Raw genomic sequence first — 18,981 nt, 5'->3', positions numbered from 1 at the left:
TTTCTTGGCTTGATATTTTCTGATTTTCCACTGTTGCCTTCACGTCCTCCAGAAAACATTGGAATTCTCATGACAGTTGCCCAAGGATACTGTCGATCCACAAACCTGTAGACGACCTGCTCGATCACCTGAACCACATCTATTACGTTTTTTGTTTTATTTTAGTTTAATTTTATCAAATTAACAAAAAGAAGAACTACTAACATTTTCTCTATTTTTATTCAACTTGAAAAGCTAACTAAGCTTTTCAAGTTTACAAAACCGCTTTAGTTAGCTTTAATTTTTTTTCTTTAAATGTCCATTTTTTTCCCTTTTATTTAACCTTTTTTTTTTTTTTTTTACATGTAGCTTCACTTTTTAGTTTAGTTTACCGTTCTAGCTATAATAACCTAGAAGTTGGTTTATTATTTCTGGTAGGATTTCATCATAAAGCTAAATCAGAGCTAAACAAAAATAAAAAAAAGAGTTTCCTAGCTGTAGAATATTTTGTGCGCTTGCATTACAATCTGAATGCAAAGATAATATTATAACAATTTAAGGTCAGTGTGTTATTACTATCCCAGGAAGTAAAGCTTCCTGCATCCTTGGATCCTCAGCTAGGATGAGGAAATACTCCACAAAAGCAAGCAAACACAGGTGGGGGGGGGGGAAGGAAATTAGCCCATTAAAAACACAGTCCGTGTAACAATGAACAGGTGCAATAAAATTAAAAGAATACCAGCTTACAAACACACATTAGAAAACGTGTACAGCCTGACTGTAAATGCATTTCACAGTGTAGAAGAAACAGAATACGAGGGGTCCTTGAAGGCAGCACTTGACTGACAGTCCCGCAGTCTAATCCAGGGAGTGAAGACTCAGCAGCTCCGTTATGTGTCGAATCAACGTCGGCTCGGCGCTTACAGGCTGTGACTGAGAAAAACCCTGCCGTACTTCGCTCATTCAGCTCTTAAAGCTCACTTTTTCAGCTCAAGCCGTCGGGCTCCTCGCTACAGATTTGCTCCAGAGCCGGGACTCCGCAGACGTTACGTCGGGACAATGGAATCTAACGTTATCCCGGACAGTGTCCGCCATCAGCGGCTACAGCCGGGCATCGGATTCAGTTCGGGAGCGACCGGGACCCTCCGCTCCTCTCTCCGGCCCGGGGTTACGGTCCCCATCGCACCGTTGCTGTCCTCTCCGGCCTCTCTGGCGGCTTCCTCCGGGCCTCCTCCCCCGCCGCCTCCGCTGCAGCTCCACAGCCTGTACGGCGGAATGGGAGCGGGGCTGGGGCCGGGGGCTAGCGGTCACTGTAACCCGGGGAACCCGGCCGTGCTGAAGGAGGCGGTGGAGGCTGTGGTTCGCAGCTTCGCCAAACACACGCAGGGTTACGGCAGAGGTAATGTCCGCTGCTGACACTGCCCTGGAAATAGCGGCGTTAACGCGTGTCATACTGCTTCAGGCTGTAGCTGGGGAGGGGACTTTTGGAGAGCTGGAAACCACTTTCAGCTGCGCCATTTGTTTGGAAGGAAGGCACAAAAAACCTCCACCATAATTTCCACCTTTATCTCCGGTGTGTAAACACACCAGTGGTCATTTGCACCTGATGCAATGTTACCGTGAAGTTTCCTTTGATATTCGCTCCAGTCACTCCATCACAGGATTAACATCCAGGGGCTGCAGGGGTTTGCATTTACGAACAATACACTATTGTTCGTAAATTAGCCGTTACACTCATGTTACACGGTAAATAACAAGAATAGACACTGTGGAAATCGTTAATAACCTTGAAAAATGAAAGAGCAGTGCCCCTATAAGGCTTTATGTACTTTATATTAAACTTTATATTATTACTTCATGATGTGCAAAATGCACATCATTAGTAATAATTACTTGAAAAATCCAGTTTAATTTAAAGTACTTGACTGATTTCTATCAGAGTTTTCCTAAAACTATCATTAGACCAAAAGCTTAAGTAATGTTAACATGTGTGCCTGTCCCAGGCTAATAGGATTTATTTCCAAAAGATGGTCCCCATGTGTCCCTAACTAACAGCCTCTCCCCCTGCATGGCAGTTAGGCTTCTTACCACAATTATTGGCAGCATTTTTTGAAGACTTTTGGCAGTAAAACACACAGGAGGTGATGTAATTAGGCTTTCCTATACTTTTTCTTTCAAGCAGCGATTAAGTTGCAATTTCAAAAAGGCCTATTAAGTGTATTTAAAGGAGTACTATAAGAAAAAAAAAGGGGGGGGGCATGTGTGCAAATACACCTTTGGAAAAGATTTAGTTGGACTTTCAAGTGGAGTTGCAGGATGTTCTTTGACTGTAGTTTGGATCAGCTTCACATTACATCCTTCGATATCTCTGAGAGTTTCCTGTCTCTTTGCACTTTTGTTATGGAGGAAATCCTCAGAATTGGATAAAAACAGACCAAGAGGCCTTAATAAACCACTGTCACAAGCCTGAATTGGTTTGTTAGCCCCAGTTGCTGCACTACAGGCTGCAGACCCGCAATGCAAATCCAGTATCTCGTCATACCTCCAGACTTTAAAATAGAGTAGATTCTGGACAAAAGCTGCAGTGGAAGTACAAAAAACAGTATTTGTAAAATAAGTTTTTTTTAACTTTATGTAAAAAGCATTAAACACACAAAAAAACTGTCTTTAAAGTAGCACCAACTCTTGTCCACATTAATGAGCAGATTTAGGCTGTTTCCGTTTCTTTAGGCTCTCTCTTTATGTAATCCCAGACTGACTTGACTTTGAGATCAGGGCTCTGTGGGGGCCTGACCATCTGTTGCGCCTCTCCTTGTTCGTCTTGACACTGAAGATGGTTCTTTACAACTCTGGCTGTGTCTTTGGACGCATTATCTGTCATCCTGCAGAGCGAGCTTAGGAGAGATCAGGCACCTCCCTGATGGAAAGCAACCAAAATATTTAGAGTATCTAAAACATTTTAAAACTTTTGATAAAAACTGTGTCACAGAGTAAAAGCAAGAGAGCCGTGTGTTTAAAAAATGATTTGGATTGTCCTTCAGGGCTCTATAGTATGGAAAATATGGCTTGTAGTTTGTTGACAGAAGCTTTAATTTTTTGTTTTTAATGTTCGACAAAGTGGCCTGGCCTCCAGAGCAAGATTCAGGCGGTAACTTCGTTCAAATCATGTTGGCTGCACACATATTACCCAACAGACCCCAAACCCAAGTAATCATTTATGACTCAGTTGCAGAGTTTGCAGCTTTCCATTGTTGTTTTTGTTTCCTTGTGGATGACATGAACTCCGTTCTCTCGTGTGAGGGCCAGAGTCGAGTGTTTTTCTCCAAGCCTCTCCTCTGAGGTGATGCAGAATTTCCTCTGGGCAGCCACCTAAAATCTTTCCGGAAAACCCTGTGGCATCCTGGAGACGACCTTCCCCTGCACCTTTCCATCTTTGTTTAGAGAGGATGTCACAGAGCTCGCCTAACGGCTACAGACCAAAACATGTAAACTGCACTAATGGTTTGTATTAGTGTGACGTAACAGGGCTTCTTCTTTTATCTGTGTGTCCTGCAGTGAACGTGGTGGAGGCTTTGCAGGAATTTTGGCAGATGAAGCTGACCAGAGGAGCCGACCTGAGGAACGGAGCCCTCGTTGTTTATGAAATGGTCCCGTCCAACAGCCCTCCTTATGTTTGCTATGTTAGCCTTCCAGGCGGCAGCTGCTTTGGAAGTTTCCAGGTGCAGTGTCTGCTTTCTGTTAGCGTGAATATTATGAAATATGCAGTACTGTGTGAAAGTCTTTATACTTTGCTTCCAAAGGAGCCGGACTTCCTTGGAATTTTTAAAGCGGGTTTGAACATTGGCTGCTTTTTTACTCCGTTTCAAAGGAACGTTTTTTTTATGCATGTCTGCACATAACAGACATCTTACAATTTTAAACTCCTGCCTGTCACAAGAACACATTTCTTTAGTCGAGCATGAAAAATGTGAAAGCTTAGGCATAAAATTGTATATATTTGTGATTTCCAAAGAGCTATTACTGGAAAACTTGGTATACGTCTCGATGGTGCGCAGTGGAGGACAAAAAAGAAGCAGGAAGCCTAAAAAACTATCTAGAGCATATGAACAGTATCTGAAGGTCACGTCCTTAAAAAAAACTGGCAAAGACCTGACAGGAGGGATGAACCAGTGCTGTGTCTACACGTAACAGACAACTCGGCAGTTAACCAACTTTAAAGTGTATCTTTAACTACTTTGTTGCTTTCATCCTGCCACAAAAACACATCATTTGTTCAATTTTCTTTGGCCGAGTCTGTAAAAATGCCAATAACATAGTTTGACAGGCATAAAGTTATATTTTCATATTAACGAGGTGATTCCCAAACATCTGTTGGCTGAAAACTTGGCATAATGCCTTGACAAAAGAAGTGGCCTAAAAACTATCTACATCAGACGAACGGTATTGGAAAGTTATTTACGTAAGAAATAGAAAGGAATCCAAAAAAGACCTGACAGGACCTGAGAGATGCATCTGGACCTTCAGCTGATCCATCTAATGTTCATTGAAGCCTCATCAGAAATGTCTCTGTGGAAGGCTGGCTGTCAAGGAGTCATTCTTAAGGAAGGCTGAGTTATGCCAAATTACATGAGTGTCTACAGTCACCTGTAAAACAAGGTGGAGGCTCTGTCATAGTTTGAGGTTCCATTTCAGTCTGACGGACTTGTGAACGCAGAAAAGTGCCATTAGATTTTGATTCAACATGCAACACCTTCTGAAAAGGATCCAATTCGCAACAACTTCAGTTTTCAGCACGCACAATGGACCACTATCAGTCATGGATTGGGCTCCCAGGTGCCGTCAACATCATTGGGGTCACCTTGACATAAAACAGAACAAAAAGGCAGCCAACATCCAAAGAAACTACTTAAAGAAATGACAAGAAAGCTGCCAAAGCGAGCTCAGGCTGTGTTGAAGAATAAAGGTAGTCATACCACGTACTGACTTTCGAGGTCATTAACTCTAATTTTCCTTCCCGCTTTCCCATCAACATATAACAAAACGAGGAGTGGCTCAAGACTTTTTTTGCACGTTACTGTAAAAACACGCCATTGTCTTTGGTTGAACGTCAGTGAATGTGTTGTGGTTTGGTTATTCTGTTGCAAGCATTCCTAAAACCACAAGACCAAATATGGATGCAAGCTCAAAGCCACAAAGAGTCATTTAAAGACCGGCCGGGTTGTCGTTGGCCTTTTGACTGTTTATCTGTCCACTGATACATGCTCTCTTTGCTGTTTGACAGTTCTGTCCCACAAAGGCAGAGGCGAGACGCAGCGCCGCCAAAATTGCCCTGATGAACTCAGTTTTTAACGAACATCCCTCGCGTCGGATTACAGACGACTTCATTGAGAAGAGCGTGAATGAGGCGTTGGCCTCCTTTAATGTAAGTTTAAAAAAAGAACTGCCGAGAACTCAAAGTTGTGTTTGTACGACTGTCAGTCAAGCAGGATGGTCGATTTGAACGCGCTTCCAAAAACATGATGTATTAGGTTAATTTTGCTCAGTTGCTGGCATCATACGCATGGATTGTTTTTTTTTTTTACACATAGTAAATATTATGAAAGTGTATACTATGGATACAAATAGCTGATGCTTCTCAAAATTAAATGAAGGAAAATTACACTGCATTGGACTGACTCCCAAACTCAACACAAATATGTGCCAAATATCTGTAGGGACATATGAGTAAGCAGCATTTACTATGTGAGCTCAAACTGTGGCTGACTTGACTTTAAGTGCTTGTCTATGCTCACAGGGAAACAGAGAAGAGGCCGACAACCCCAACACAGGGATCGGGGCGTTTCGCTTCATGCTCGAGTCCAATAAAGGAAAGTCCATGCTGGAGTTTCAGGTGCGTGTTTTAAGTAGCTTTTTAAAAAAAAAAACAAACAAAAAAAAAACTTATGATAAATGTGAGCCCAGAGCCTGTATGAGAGTAGCTACATACAGAACACGTATGCATAAAAGTAGCAGTTTTATGTGTAAATGTTCGCCCAAAAGTGATAATATGTAGTTAGTTTGGCCCCACAGTGTTGAATTACTGGTCTCTTATTCTTGGTCTCGGCTGTGTTTGTCTTCCAGGAGCTGATGACTGTGTTCCAGCTGCTGCACTGGAACGGAAGCCTCAAAGCCATGAGAGAACGGCAATGTTCCCGACAGGTAAAGCCAACAAATGCCTTCTATTATACAAAAATAGTAACAGTTTTCAGCTACATTTATTTTATTTTTTTAATGAACAAATTTCTCAGTAATCAGTCACAAAATTAAACCTACTGAGAGGTGAAGTGAAAAAAAAAGAGATTATCTCCACAGTGCAATGTCCTGCTGTTTCTTAGCTCCTCACCAAAATGCAAAACTTGCTCAGGAACAGCTCAAGGAGCACAATGAAGAGTCCAAATTCCCATTCCTTTCACTCTGTAAGAGTCAGAACAGATTCAATCAATCGAGGCCCCACCCAGCAACCCACATATCCAAAACGATCCACATCCAGCGTCCCAGTGGCAGACACCAAAACACTCCCAAAGAGGTCCTGCGTCCACGCCCAGTTGGGCCACAGCTGTTTTGGTGACCAACACAAAATCTGACTGGTGGTTTTAATGTTGTGGCCAATCAGCGTTTAGCAGGGCTTTTTCTCTGTGACAGGGCTGTTCTAGATAAATTTGTAGTTATCTTTCTCACCATGAGCAGTGAGTGAAAAAAGAGCAAAAACAAAGAATGTGCCTCCTAAAATATGTGTTAAGATTTAGTCAATCTTAAGTTTCAAAATAATCCCCATTTATCTCAAATTGGGCTTTTGTGCAGCCCCTTAGCCCATCCTCTGAAAGTTGTTGTAGCTCCAGTTAGGGTCTCCCTCCTTTTAAGGCAGCCACATGAAGCCGCTTTAAAAGGAGGTGCGGTGTAGTCGGAGCTCTCTGCATGATATGATCATAAAAATGAATTCTTTGCATTTTTCTTCTAATTTAAAACTCTTTTTTGGCATCATACAGAGCCAAGAGTAGAAAAAACTGTCTGCACATACGTTGACCTCTCTTGAGAGACAACAGAGAGTGCCTACAGCCATCTGTGAAATATGGTGGCGGCTCTGTCATGGTTTGGGGCAGCATTTCAGCCAGTGGTGATGGAGGTCTTGTCAAAAATGATGGAAGTATGAATGCATGACTGTGTGACAATGATCACAAACACACTGCCAGTGCAGTGAAAGCATACCTGCATAGAAAAACACACAGCGGAGCACTATCAGGGCCATGGATTGGCCTCCCCACAGGCTGGATTTCAGCATTACTGCAGCAGTGTGGGATCATCTAAAGATAGCGAACATCCAAAATAGAGCTTTTCATGTTTTTCAAGAAGTCTAGAGGACAAATAAGAATAAAGGTGGTCCAAATGTTGACTTTCAACCTTGTTAGGATTGTACAACTCTGTTTTTGTCTTATATATACTGTATTTCTGTGCATGTTTACTGTGCTTATTTCACATTTTCACCGAAAATTATAAAGAAATTTCATGTCTTATGAAATTTAAAATGAAGTTTTATTAGGTTCAGCATCAGAATCTGGATAATTGGAGGAATATCTAATTGGGAATGCTGTTTCCCACTATCACATCTTCTGACTCTTTATGACTTTCTGGCTGAACTTGCAGGAGGTGCTGGCTCACTACTCCCATCGGGCTCTGGATGATGACATGCGCACTCAGATGGCCGCCGACTGGGTGAACCGAGAGCAGAGCGTAGCGGGCACCATCGCGCAGGAGCTGGCCACGACAGAGCGGGAACTAGAGGACGCCAGGCTGGCGGGCAGAGAACTGCGTTTTTACAAAGAGAAGAAGGACATCCTCATGTTAGCTGTGGGTCAGCTCAGTGCAGCCAACACCGCCACTCTGCCATCACACTAAACCAACCGTATGGAAACATGCCTTCGCACTCCGTAGGATTCCTGGTAACAGTACTGATCACTTCATAGGTGACTTCTCAGAACGTTTTAGGTTTTGTTTTGTTTCGCGTACCAGGTAATCAAGCCTTGACTTACAGTATGCACATCTTGTCCATAAAACAAATACTAGCCGCTATAGCCCGTTACCTCTTTGTGCCTAGTAATTACAGGATAACAGTGCTTTTTCTCTAGATGCCTGTAAAAGTGCTCGGCATTCAATGTGACTGGGATTTACATGTTTTGTTTTCATTATTTCATACTGTACTTACTCAAAGTAGACCTATGGAGACAAAACCTTTGTGGATCAGTGAATGTACGGGGCATAAAATGACCCATCAGACCAAAACCTAATGAGGTATAGCTCCTGTGTTTCTTCTCGGCTTTGGTTTGTTTTGGTTGGTTGTGGTATTTGGGATGGGAAGATGCCAAAATTGATGACGCAAGAAGCCTGTGTTTGTTCATGAATAAAGCACAGGAACAGAGGTCACCCACTCAGCAAGATATGAATGAAGGGGATAAAAGATCCCAGCTAATATCACCGGTTTTCTGTAATGGATGTGCAACCTGCTCCTACAGGTTTTTTATGGGAAGCAGCCTCAAATAATACTAGACTTCCAGTAAGCACAGAAATACACTTATTGACTCGTGTAATAATAATTTGTGGGTAATTTGCAAAAGAAGAAACATGTCAGTAGGTGATTGATGCTCTGACAGCAGCTCAGGTTAAAAAAAAAGATCAAATATTAAACCACCACTATGCCGTTTTACTTCAGCTTTTCTTGCAAAGGCGTTTTTTTAAGCTTCGTCTCTTGCTTGGCAACGATGACACTAGCCGAATGTATCATTTTTAATGCGTTATCAGCAAAAAGGACCTGCAACGCAACACGACTTACAAAAACTGCAAAATCTGCTCTTGTGATGCAGATTGTATTGGTCAGCTAGTGGAGTTCAAACAAAGTGAGTGTTTGTTAGGACTTAAATGTAGGTCAGGGTCTCAGCAGTTAAAAAATGGAGGCCAGAGAATGAGTTGGGCTTTTTTTCTCTTTTTTTTTTAAAGCTGAACCATCAGTTTTGAGTCATTGTAGTCAGAATAGTGCCAGCTTCTGTGGTCTAAGTTTTTTTTGAGATACTGGAAGAAGGAATTGGGTTTTGGCAGCGTTGTAATGTCTGCATGCCAAAAAAATGTAATATAACAGGCATTTATTACCATTTTTTCCCATAAATGTCATAACTTTATATTTGTTCGTCTTTATAAAATGCATTTTTATACGTTGTAGGGATAAAGGCGTTTTAACAAGCATCATTAAAAAGACCCCACGCAAGTTTTAATTGATGTGATATGGTTCTTTTGGATGTAATGAAAGTCAGACAGCAGGAGGCCTCGTTCTTGCTGCTGAATGCTGGATTATTAGCAGGAGCAGAACCCGATTACACGAAATATAAAGAAAGAACAAACAAAGAAAAAGTGCAGGAAGTTTCTATAACTCATCTCTGGAGTCTTTGTGCCTTTATGAAAATGGTAGCTAGCAATGTTTGAACAGTCATCTTTACACATGCGGTTAATTTCTTACTGTTACGGCATTTTAAAAGAATAGTTCAAACATTTGGGGGAAATTTACTCTAAGAATTTGATTGAGTTACACGAAGGGCGGTTTGGTTAATATGAAGCTAAATAAAGCCGCTTCGCCATAGATTAGCATACAGACTGAAAACGGATGTAAACAAGTTCCCACACTCGGCCCCAAAGGTAACAAAATCTGACCAATGTTACTTCATTGGTCTGAATCACAGACTGTATATAAAAGATGGACATAGCTTCTCTGTCTAATATAGAAGCTTGTGAGCTACCAATGTATAGCAAACGTTGAATGGCTCTTTGCAGAAATGGATAAAGGTGTGTTCATGTCGAAGTGTTAGACAGCTAATGACAAGGAAATGATCTGCCTTCACAGAGCTTTCTGATTGGCAGAGCTAGCTAAATTTCAACTTAACTTGAAATTTCAAGTTAGGAATGGCGATTTTTAAAAATTTTTTTCCAGCAAACAAGCCCCTGTAGTCTGAAAAGTGAAGCCAGTGCAGAAGTGCCTTCAACCTGCATTCTTTATAATTGTCAACTCCTCTGGAATGACTGACCCCAGTCACTACTTTCCTTATGTCATCGTGGTCCCTTTTAACACACAGCATGATGTCTGTTGGTAAATTATGAGCTGGTGTTGACTATGATAAAATACGGTGTGTGCTAGACCAGGACTGTTGTGGAGGGCCGGATCAATAAGCTGAACTACTTTCTGCTCAGTATTCATTTTTATCTCTTCATAAGCTTATTGATCCGGCCGTCCACAACAGTCCCAGTTTCTCACCACTTGTTTGTTATGTCTGGTATCAAAAAAGTCCAAAATGCCAAATGCAGGGCTTCCAAACCAGTGGGTGATGACATGGTGGCTACGTCCATCTTTTAATTACAGTCTGAAGTGCCGTCTGTGCTGGGTAATACTTCCAGTACCTGCAGAGTGTTTTATTCAAATCATTTCCTTAATATGCTACATGCCGATTGTGAAGGATGTATTTAATATTATTACCTTTGGTATAAATTTATAAACATTATATACTGATTTTGTTTTTGTTTTCTTTTTTTGTGCCCACTTTGCAGCATATGTGTGTGGTGCAAATATAAAAATGTTGACTTTGCAGTTCTCTTTAATTAATAATGCAAATTTATAATTGACAGAAAAAGTCATCTTTATATATCCTGGTTAGTATCTTCAACTTTTTCAAATGTGTAAATTTCAAATCAGTAAATTTTAAACTTGGTACTAAACAGATTGCCAGGATTTCATATGCAGAAAAACTTTCAGGGATTTTATCCTTCTTTGACTCAATTAAGAAAAGTAAATGTGATTAATGAGGAAATCTCAAGCAGTGTTTTAATGAACTGCTTAACGGGAAGGAGGCTGAGGCTGTTTGTTTCAATTTAGATGCTCAACTTCTGGTTTGTTTGGTTTTTTTGTTTGTTTGTTTTTATAGCCACAAGCCATTAATCTCAAGGCTCCTTCTGTAAAAATGCCTTTGATCTTTCTTTGTTATCAATATAATTGAAGTTTTTTTGAACCGTATGTTTGTTTTTTGCCATTTGTTTGCTAAAAAACAGTTTTGGCTCTACATGGTTTTTTTTTTTTTTTTTTTTTTTGCTTTGATGCATGATGTGTTGATTAAGTTCTGGTTTTATATGTTTCATATTCTATACAGTATTGTTTTATAAGAGTGTTTCTCGAGGTCCTTACTGTTTGTATTTTCTATGAACATTTTGTATTCCATGTTTATACTTTTAGTAGATTTATATGTATATGTAATAAATTTGCTGTTACAAATGGCACTGTGTCTAGCCACTTGTTTTCAGTGACTGAAAATCAAGGCCACACACACACACACACACAGTGGTAATAATTTAATATTCCAAATTAATAAAAATGCATATTCCAGATTTTTAGAGTATAAAAGCACTGATTTCATTCACTTTATTTTTTTTTAAATTATGCAATAACTTGCAAATGCCACCAGAAGGCATAACAGCCTTCTGGTGGCACCCACAATCTTAGTTAGGCATCGTAGGCATCAAAACCAAACACAATTAACATTACAGAGCAATACTGGTGCATTTATCTTTCCTCTTTCAGAGCCCACAAGAGTTATCAAAGTAAAAACAACTTTAATAGACTAATTGCCTCTATTACCTCAGATGATCAAAGGACTTGATACCCCTGTCCAGGTTGCTCAGGATCTTGAATGGCAGCATCACCAACTGGATAGGGAGCTGCGCCTGACTGGGATCACTTGGTTCTCATGGGGGTCGTTTTAAATCGAGAGAACCATTAAGTTCAATCTCCTAAATCTGGGTGACATATAAATCAAATGATGCAGCCAAGAGGATCGCATGGGATCCAGACTGTTGTCCATACTGCCATCAACGAAATGCTACCCTACCGTGTGCAGGACAGAAAGAAAGAGGGAGAGCTTTTAACCTGAAGCCTTTAGAATCCTAAATGAGACTCCAACCCCACTGACTACCTAACCACAACTAAGCTACTCAGTACCTGGACTGTGTTTGTGAAACTAATTAATTATGTTTGTTATTATTAAATTAAATTAAAATAAATTAATAATAAGTTGTTTGGAATTTTTCTTTTTCTTTTTTTTTGGAAAATTGTGTCCAGAAGCATTAAAAAATAATTAAATTCAATTCTAGCTGAAATGAACTCGTTAAATTAAATTAAATTAAATTAAATTAAATTAAATTAAATTATTTTTTTTGTTTTATACTTCCGGTACACAACATCGGAAGAGGCGGGGTTTCATTGTGCTGCGCTCCCCCTGCGTTGGTCATTCAACATGGCAGCGGGACCAATTTCAGAAAGAAACCAAGGTAAACTCATCATTAAACTCTGTTTTGTTTCTTTGCACTTCTCATTCATAAAAGTGCTGGTACATTTCACCGGGACCGGCTCATTTTTACGTACCGACTGCCTCCTTTAGACAGCAGTTTGTGATAAACAAATGGCAGATCACATGGAAACGTTGAGTTGTCGCTAGCTTAGCATGTCGCTGATTTTCCTTTGCAAACAGACTTTTTAATCCTTTTACTTGTTACTTATATATAAGCCAGTTCAGCGATGGTTTTTGGTTGTTTTAAAGTGCGACTCTTCCAAACAAATTAGCAGCAGACTTAACGTCTAGTTGACCAACAACTACAAGTAGCCGAAGAAGCTAACAACATAGCTTGTAGCTTGACTCGGCGGTCATGTTAAACATATTAAACGTCTTTGTTTTGTATCGTGCTGATTTTATACGGGGACTATTTCTTGATGTGGGTATACAGATATCAGTATTTTAGATGTAAACACTAAACGTGAGTTTCCTGAATAAATATTGTACACGTGTAATAAATATGAGGAGAGTGTGAGAGGCAATAAAGGAACTTTAAGGAGAAGCAAGTATCTGATTTATAAATCTTTTATCCGGTCACAACGCATAGTTATCTGTACACATCTTCTGGCTGAATTATATTAACAGGCCTTCCAAAGGACACAAGCGACTGGATCTCACTGATTAACTAATTTATTTCCAAATATTAGCTATTTTTCTATTCTTGAAGTATCTCCATCGACTTTTACTTTAATGTCACGTGTGTCCACTGAAAAAGAGATTGACGACCTGTGATGACGCACTGATCATTATGAGGCTTATTCTCTCTTCATGTTTTAGACGCCACTGTATATGTTGGTGGTTTGGATGAGAAAGTGTCTGAGCCGTTACTATGGGAGCTTTTCCTGCAGGCTGGTCCTGTGGTCAACACACACATGCCCAAAGACAGAGTCACAGGCCAACATCAAGGTAAGTAATCAGATCACCTTTTTGGTACGTGTTTTGAAGGATCACTAAAAACAAGCTCAGCTAACAGTTTTTGCTACTTTCTCAGGCTATGGCTTTGTGGAGTTCCTCAGTGAAGAGGATGCCGACTATGCCATCAAAATCATGAATATGATAAAGCTCTATGGCAAACCGATCAGGGTTAATAAAGCTTCTGCACACAACAAAAACCTGGATGTCGGTGCTAACATCTTCATCGGTAACCTGGACCCAGAGATTGATGAGAAACTGCTCTACGACACGTTCAGTGCCTTTGGTGTGATCCTCCAGACGCCAAAGATCATGAGAGACCCAGACACCGGCAACTCTAAGGGTTATGCTTTCATCAATTTTGCCAGCTTCGATGCATCCGATGCCGCCATTGAGGCCATGAATGGCCAGTACCTCTGCAACAGGCCCATCACAGTGTCGTATGCCTTCAAGAAAGATTCCAAAGGAGAGCGTCACGGCTCGGCCGCAGAGCGACTCCTGGCCGCTCAGAATCCTCTCTCCCAGGCAGACAGGCCTCACCAGCTGTTTGCAGATGCTCCTCCACCGCCAACGGCTCCAACGCCAGTCCTGACCACGCTGGGAGCTGCGATGGCCATTCCAGGTAAGCAAATGGAAGTTGTTTTATTGCGTTTTGGGCGTTTGAACATTGCTGTGGGGGTGTTACACAACATTTCAGGCACCGTTCATCAGGTAATGTGGAAAAATCTTGTTTCCGTTAATAAGAAGTTAATAGGTGTCGATTTTAAGTGATTAGCTTACAAGATGAATTTGGGTTTCTGGTACAACTTGACCTACTTCCAGGAGCAGGAAAAAGAAGTAATCAGACTGGAGTGGTCTTAAGAATAAAAGTTGTTCCTCATACGTTTTAATCTCTTTTCACATTATGCTCACATGGAACTTCCTGTAGTTTACTTTACATCTGAATGGTTGGACATTAAATAAAAAGAGCAGTATCTATTACACAGAGTTTGTCCAGTGGGCTGTGATGATATATTTTAAATAGTTTTGTCTGTCTAAGAGAACGATGCAGTACTTGAATGATTATCTTAGAATTGCTGTTCAACAGCCAGCCCCATCTTGGGCTCGTTATTCATGGCAGTTAATTATATTACTCTGTTAAACTATCGATTAAAGTACAAACGGCGTCAGTTAAACTTAATTTACGAAAGCGTGAGTTTGCCTTCTTTTGCACACACACAATCCAATTGTTGACCAGATCCTGTTTGGAAATAGACAGGACGTTATACCTGCTGCTCATGCTTCCTGTACGCTCAGTTATTGTGATCATTTTATTCTAAGAAGTAATAAATTCTGAGTAATTAGCAGGTGATATGTCGGTGATATGCGGTCATGTTGTTGTGCTTCCTTTTGTTCTTCTCGGGATAATCTCTAAACAGCAGCAGTATGTGATTAATTGTTATAGATTACAGGCTGTCATGGGAGTAGATGAGTTTCCATCATGAGCATTAAGATGATGTAGGAAGTGTGTCTGTGCTGCTCTGGATGATGCCTCTTTTATCAGTAGGTGATAAAGAGATTATTTTTAATCTAACTAATCTTGATCAGTGTGTGGAGTAAAGTGAACATGACAGCTGACAAATTGGTCCTTTAATGAAGTTCTTCATAGATATTACATTAGCTACCATGGGTAGATCATTATAAGTCACATTGCTCTGCTCAAATGTGAAATATGAGACTCACTTTGCAAATGCAACCTGTTTGTGTGCAGGTATGCCACCTCCTGGTGCTTTCCCTCCTGTTCCTCCGCCTGGATCGATACCTCCATCAATGCCCCCTGCTATGGCTATACCACCAGTATCTGTGACACCAGGCCCGCAGGGTGGTGGCGGACCTCCACCCGGACCACCACCGTTCCCTCCTGGCAGCATGCATCCAGGTAAAGCTACATTTATGCTTTCAATGTGTTTCCATATTCATTCCTTGTGGAAAGTAATGCAGTAGTACGTTGTAAAAGTTTAGATGTGTATATTTACATGCTTTTTATGTAGTTCTTGTACATATGAGCCTGCATGACGTTATCAGTTATAGATTACCTGTGTTTGGCGTATTTAAATATACCTGGAGTTTCACTCTTACCAGTTTGGTCCATGTGGACAAATGTTAAGCTTGAGCTTGCTTTGTTGCTGCCATGCAGGTATGCCTCAGATGCCCATGCCTCCTCCTGCTCCTCCTGGCATGGTGCCTCCGCCTCCTGCTCCACCAGGATCAAACCCCCGGGCACCGCCACCCCCCAGCATGCCTCCACCCCCACCTATGGGCATGCCTCCCAGAGCGCCATATGGGCCTCCCACAGGTAAGCGCTGTGGCATCTCCTTCAGTCTTTGTTGTCTAATAAAAGTTTCTCTGAGCACCAAAATAAGAGGAAAAGTCATTCAAATCAACATTTCCCTGTAAAAAGAATCATTGAAGGGTTCTCTCCGTAACACAACTGATATTATGCATTGAAAATGGTTTTGCTGTCTTGCGCTCCGGTTGCGCTGTTGTTGATGAAACACATTGATAATTTAGCATATAAAATAAACATTTGAGCTGTGAGATGATTTGGAAAGCAGTCAAATGTTCATTGACTCATGCTGATGCCTGTGAAGGTACCCTACTAAAATTTGTGAGCCAAGCCTTAAAAAAATGTATTATTGCTGTTACACCAGCCAGCTGTGGCACAAAATCTGGGCTCTGATACCCAGAAGAAAGGATATGGGAAGGAAGCTGAATAAGATGTAACATCATGTTGGGCGGCATGGCAAGACAGCAGTTAGCACTGTTGCGTCACGGCAAGAAGGTTTCTGGTGTGAACCCCGGCTCTTGGTAGCGTTTTACAGCGGTTTTATCAGACTGTGACCACTTGTTCTCTCTCTCTCAGGCCCTCCTGTCCCTCCAGGCATGAGAGGGCCTCCTCCTCCCATGCCTCCACCTGGCTATGGTGCCGGTCCTCCTCGACCACCTCCCTTTGGCTTCCAGAGAGGACCTCCGATGCCACCGAGGCCCCCAGGTGTCCCCCCACGGGCTCCTCTGAGAGCACCGATGCCATCGTAATTCCTGTTAGATAACTGTCTGTCATTTTGCTTTTTTAAAAAAACGCATCCTTAGGCTTAGTTTGTAAGCATGAGAGTAATTTAACCACCTGTTTGTATTTTTGGGTTTTTTTGGTCATTGTACAGATGAACAACAAATAAAAATTTTAGTACAATTCTTTACTGTTTTTATTTACTCTGACAACAAAACACAGCATCAAATAACAGACTTGTGGCTCTAAAAGGGACACAGATCAGATGTTGCTTTCAAAGTATAGTTTTATTCCTCTCGGAGCATCTGTGTGCTCAGAAATCTTATAGAAGAATTGTTGAAACTATTGCTCCTAGGTGAGCTGTTGTGGGGGCATGGGAGGAGGTCCGGGGGGTGTACCCAGGACAGCTGGAGGAACTGGAAACTGCTGGAATGACAGTGTCACTGTACCTAGTGAAGACATACACTGAGAGGGTCCTTTAAGCTTGAATGAAATTTACAGCTGCCCACATGGATAAACCAAACTCCTCCTGGATGAAGGTTTTATGATCAGAGGAGACAAAAATTGAGGAGTAAAGGTGAGGATTTCAAACCTAACAACAGCACCAGCTGTCAAGCATGGTGGTGGTAGCATCATGCTGTGTGGCTGTTTTGCTAGCAGTGGTACTGGTACACTGCACAAAGTGTATAGAAAAATGAAGAAGGCGCATTACTTCAAACCAAGTCCTAGATGTTTTTAACTTGTACACAGTTGCGTGTTCCAACAGGACAATGATTCCACGCACATCAAAACTGGATTTGAATGGATAAAGCAGGCTAACCTTCTGGAAAGCCCAACCTCAAGCCTGCTGAAAATCTGTGGGCTACAATTTAAAGCTGGGTCGGTACCAGGAAACTTACCAGTTTAAATGAACTACCAATTCTGCCAAGAAGCATGAGCAAATATCGAGCTAGAATTATGTCAGAAGTTTGCTGATTGCTACCAAAAACACTGTGCAATTTGCAAAGGCTCACTTAACTAAACATTAGTGGGGATTATGTACACAGGAAAATGGCGAGAATGATTTTTCCAGAGTTAACATTTTCATCTAAGAATAATTTTTACTCATTTTGGATTGTAATCATTTCGATTGGCCACTGGAGTTGAACAGAGGAAAAAAAACGGAGGTAATTCTATTGGAGTAATATGGCGAGACTACGCCCACTAACATTTCCTAAGTTTTCTTTCTGCTGCTGCCCCGCAGTGGAACAGAGACAACTGTCAGCGGTGAGCCAGGTAAGTGAGTAAAGTGCTTAATAATGATTTCATTTAGGATAAAATGGGGATTTTTTTGTTTATCTGAAAGGTAACGCCTGTAAGTAACATTACAGCTTGCGAGTTTGTGACAAGGTTGGTTAGGGGGGAGCAAGCATGGGAGAAGGCGCTGGATCCGGGGAAGGGAGTGTGGTATCAGTGTGCATGTGTGCGTGCGTGTCGGGGTGTGTGTCCTGAGTTCAGCCTGAGAAAGTGTCCTTTCGCCTGTTAAGCAAAGGTCAACATTATGAGTAATTAGCAGACAGCATTAAGGTATATATGTCACCAAACTAAATTTAGCATTGCTCAATAGCTGCTTTTAGGTAGTATAATTGACCAGGCTAGTGTGTTTTTAACAAATCCGGTGCACCAGTTTTTTATCCAAAAAGGTCTGTGAACACGTGTTTTACACCAAATTGAGGCATGCAAATCGACTTTTTTTTAACCTAATGTTCTGTTATAAATGTGTGTTTTATCGTGGATTGACGTTTGTGGATGTTTCACCTGTTGAGTTAGAAAGCCCGCGTGCTTTACTCTGAATTGTAAAGTATACATGGTTGCAGTTTTAGACGTTTCTTAAGCGCCTAGTGTATTAGATTGGTATTATACAAACTTCCGACTGCTGCAACGTTGAGTTTGCCCTTACTATTATTATTTATTTTTTATATTCATCCACATTATCAGAATAGAACACGAGATTGTAAGACACACATGGAATATATTTGTGTTTTTTGTTCAATTTTGTAAGTATTTGTACTGAAAAATATCCTTTTCATATCATTAAGGATGCCAGCTGTGCATATGAAGTGCAGAGAACAACAGAAGTACATATGTTTTGAAGGCCAACTGACCTACTGATCGTTTTTGGATTGCGGTGAGTAAAAAAACATTAATGTTTTCAGCGTGTTTCGTAGTGTGAATCAGTCAAGCTTTGATGATGATGTTATAATAGCTGCTATACCAAATGTTTAGGTTTATTTTGTTCAGTTTATTTAATTTAACTTTTTTTTTGCTTGTTCTGGTGTTTATTTCAAATGTGTAATGCAATTGTATTATGTTCACAGTTGCCAAGGAGTTCAACATCCCAAACATATGGCTTCTCTAAGATACTTGATCCAATTGTGAAGGATATGAAAATCCCGGAGAGGGATGGAGTTAAGGTTCCCCCGTATGACCCAGTACATGGAACTTGGTCTTCACTGCCTGTTTGGTTTTGTAGAGACTTCCTTATGTGATGGGTGTTAAACAGTCTTGCATTCTAAGCTCATTGCAGTACTTCAATACATGTGAAAATTTCTC

At 41.0% G+C, this 18,981-nt stretch overlaps 2 protein-coding genes across 2 annotated transcripts; both read left to right on the top strand.

Annotated features, from left to right (window-relative positions):
- Positions 1-830: 830 nt before the first annotated feature.
- Positions 831-11,099, top strand: lix1l (limb and CNS expressed 1 like). The gene is made up of 6 exons (XM_040021048.1): positions 831-1,378; positions 3,535-3,698; positions 5,261-5,401; positions 5,774-5,869; positions 6,100-6,177; positions 7,660-11,099. Exons 1-6 carry the CDS (start codon positions 1,039-1,041, stop codon positions 7,909-7,911), a joined length of 1,071 nt encoding a protein of 356 aa, XP_039876982.1. The 5' UTR covers positions 831-1,038; the 3' UTR covers positions 7,912-11,099.
- A 1,184-nt stretch (positions 11,100-12,283) lies between these two features.
- On the top strand, positions 12,284-16,574 carry sf3b4 (splicing factor 3b, subunit 4). Its single transcript, XM_040021426.1, has 6 exons — positions 12,284-12,369; positions 13,209-13,337; positions 13,423-13,965; positions 15,094-15,261; positions 15,520-15,678; positions 16,246-16,574. The coding sequence occupies exons 1-6, from the start codon at positions 12,336-12,338 to the stop codon at positions 16,416-16,418; spliced, it is 1,206 nt and encodes a 401-aa protein (XP_039877360.1). The 5' UTR covers positions 12,284-12,335; the 3' UTR covers positions 16,419-16,574.
- Positions 16,575-18,981: the final 2,407 nt, after the last annotated feature.

The sequence above is a fragment of the Simochromis diagramma genome, unplaced genomic scaffold, assembly GCF_900408965.1.
Source record: "Simochromis diagramma unplaced genomic scaffold, fSimDia1.1 OVJJ01000753.1, whole genome shotgun sequence".
NCBI lineage: Eukaryota > Metazoa > Chordata > Actinopteri > Cichliformes > Cichlidae > Simochromis > Simochromis diagramma.
This window is presented reverse-complemented; position numbering and strand designations above follow the sequence as displayed.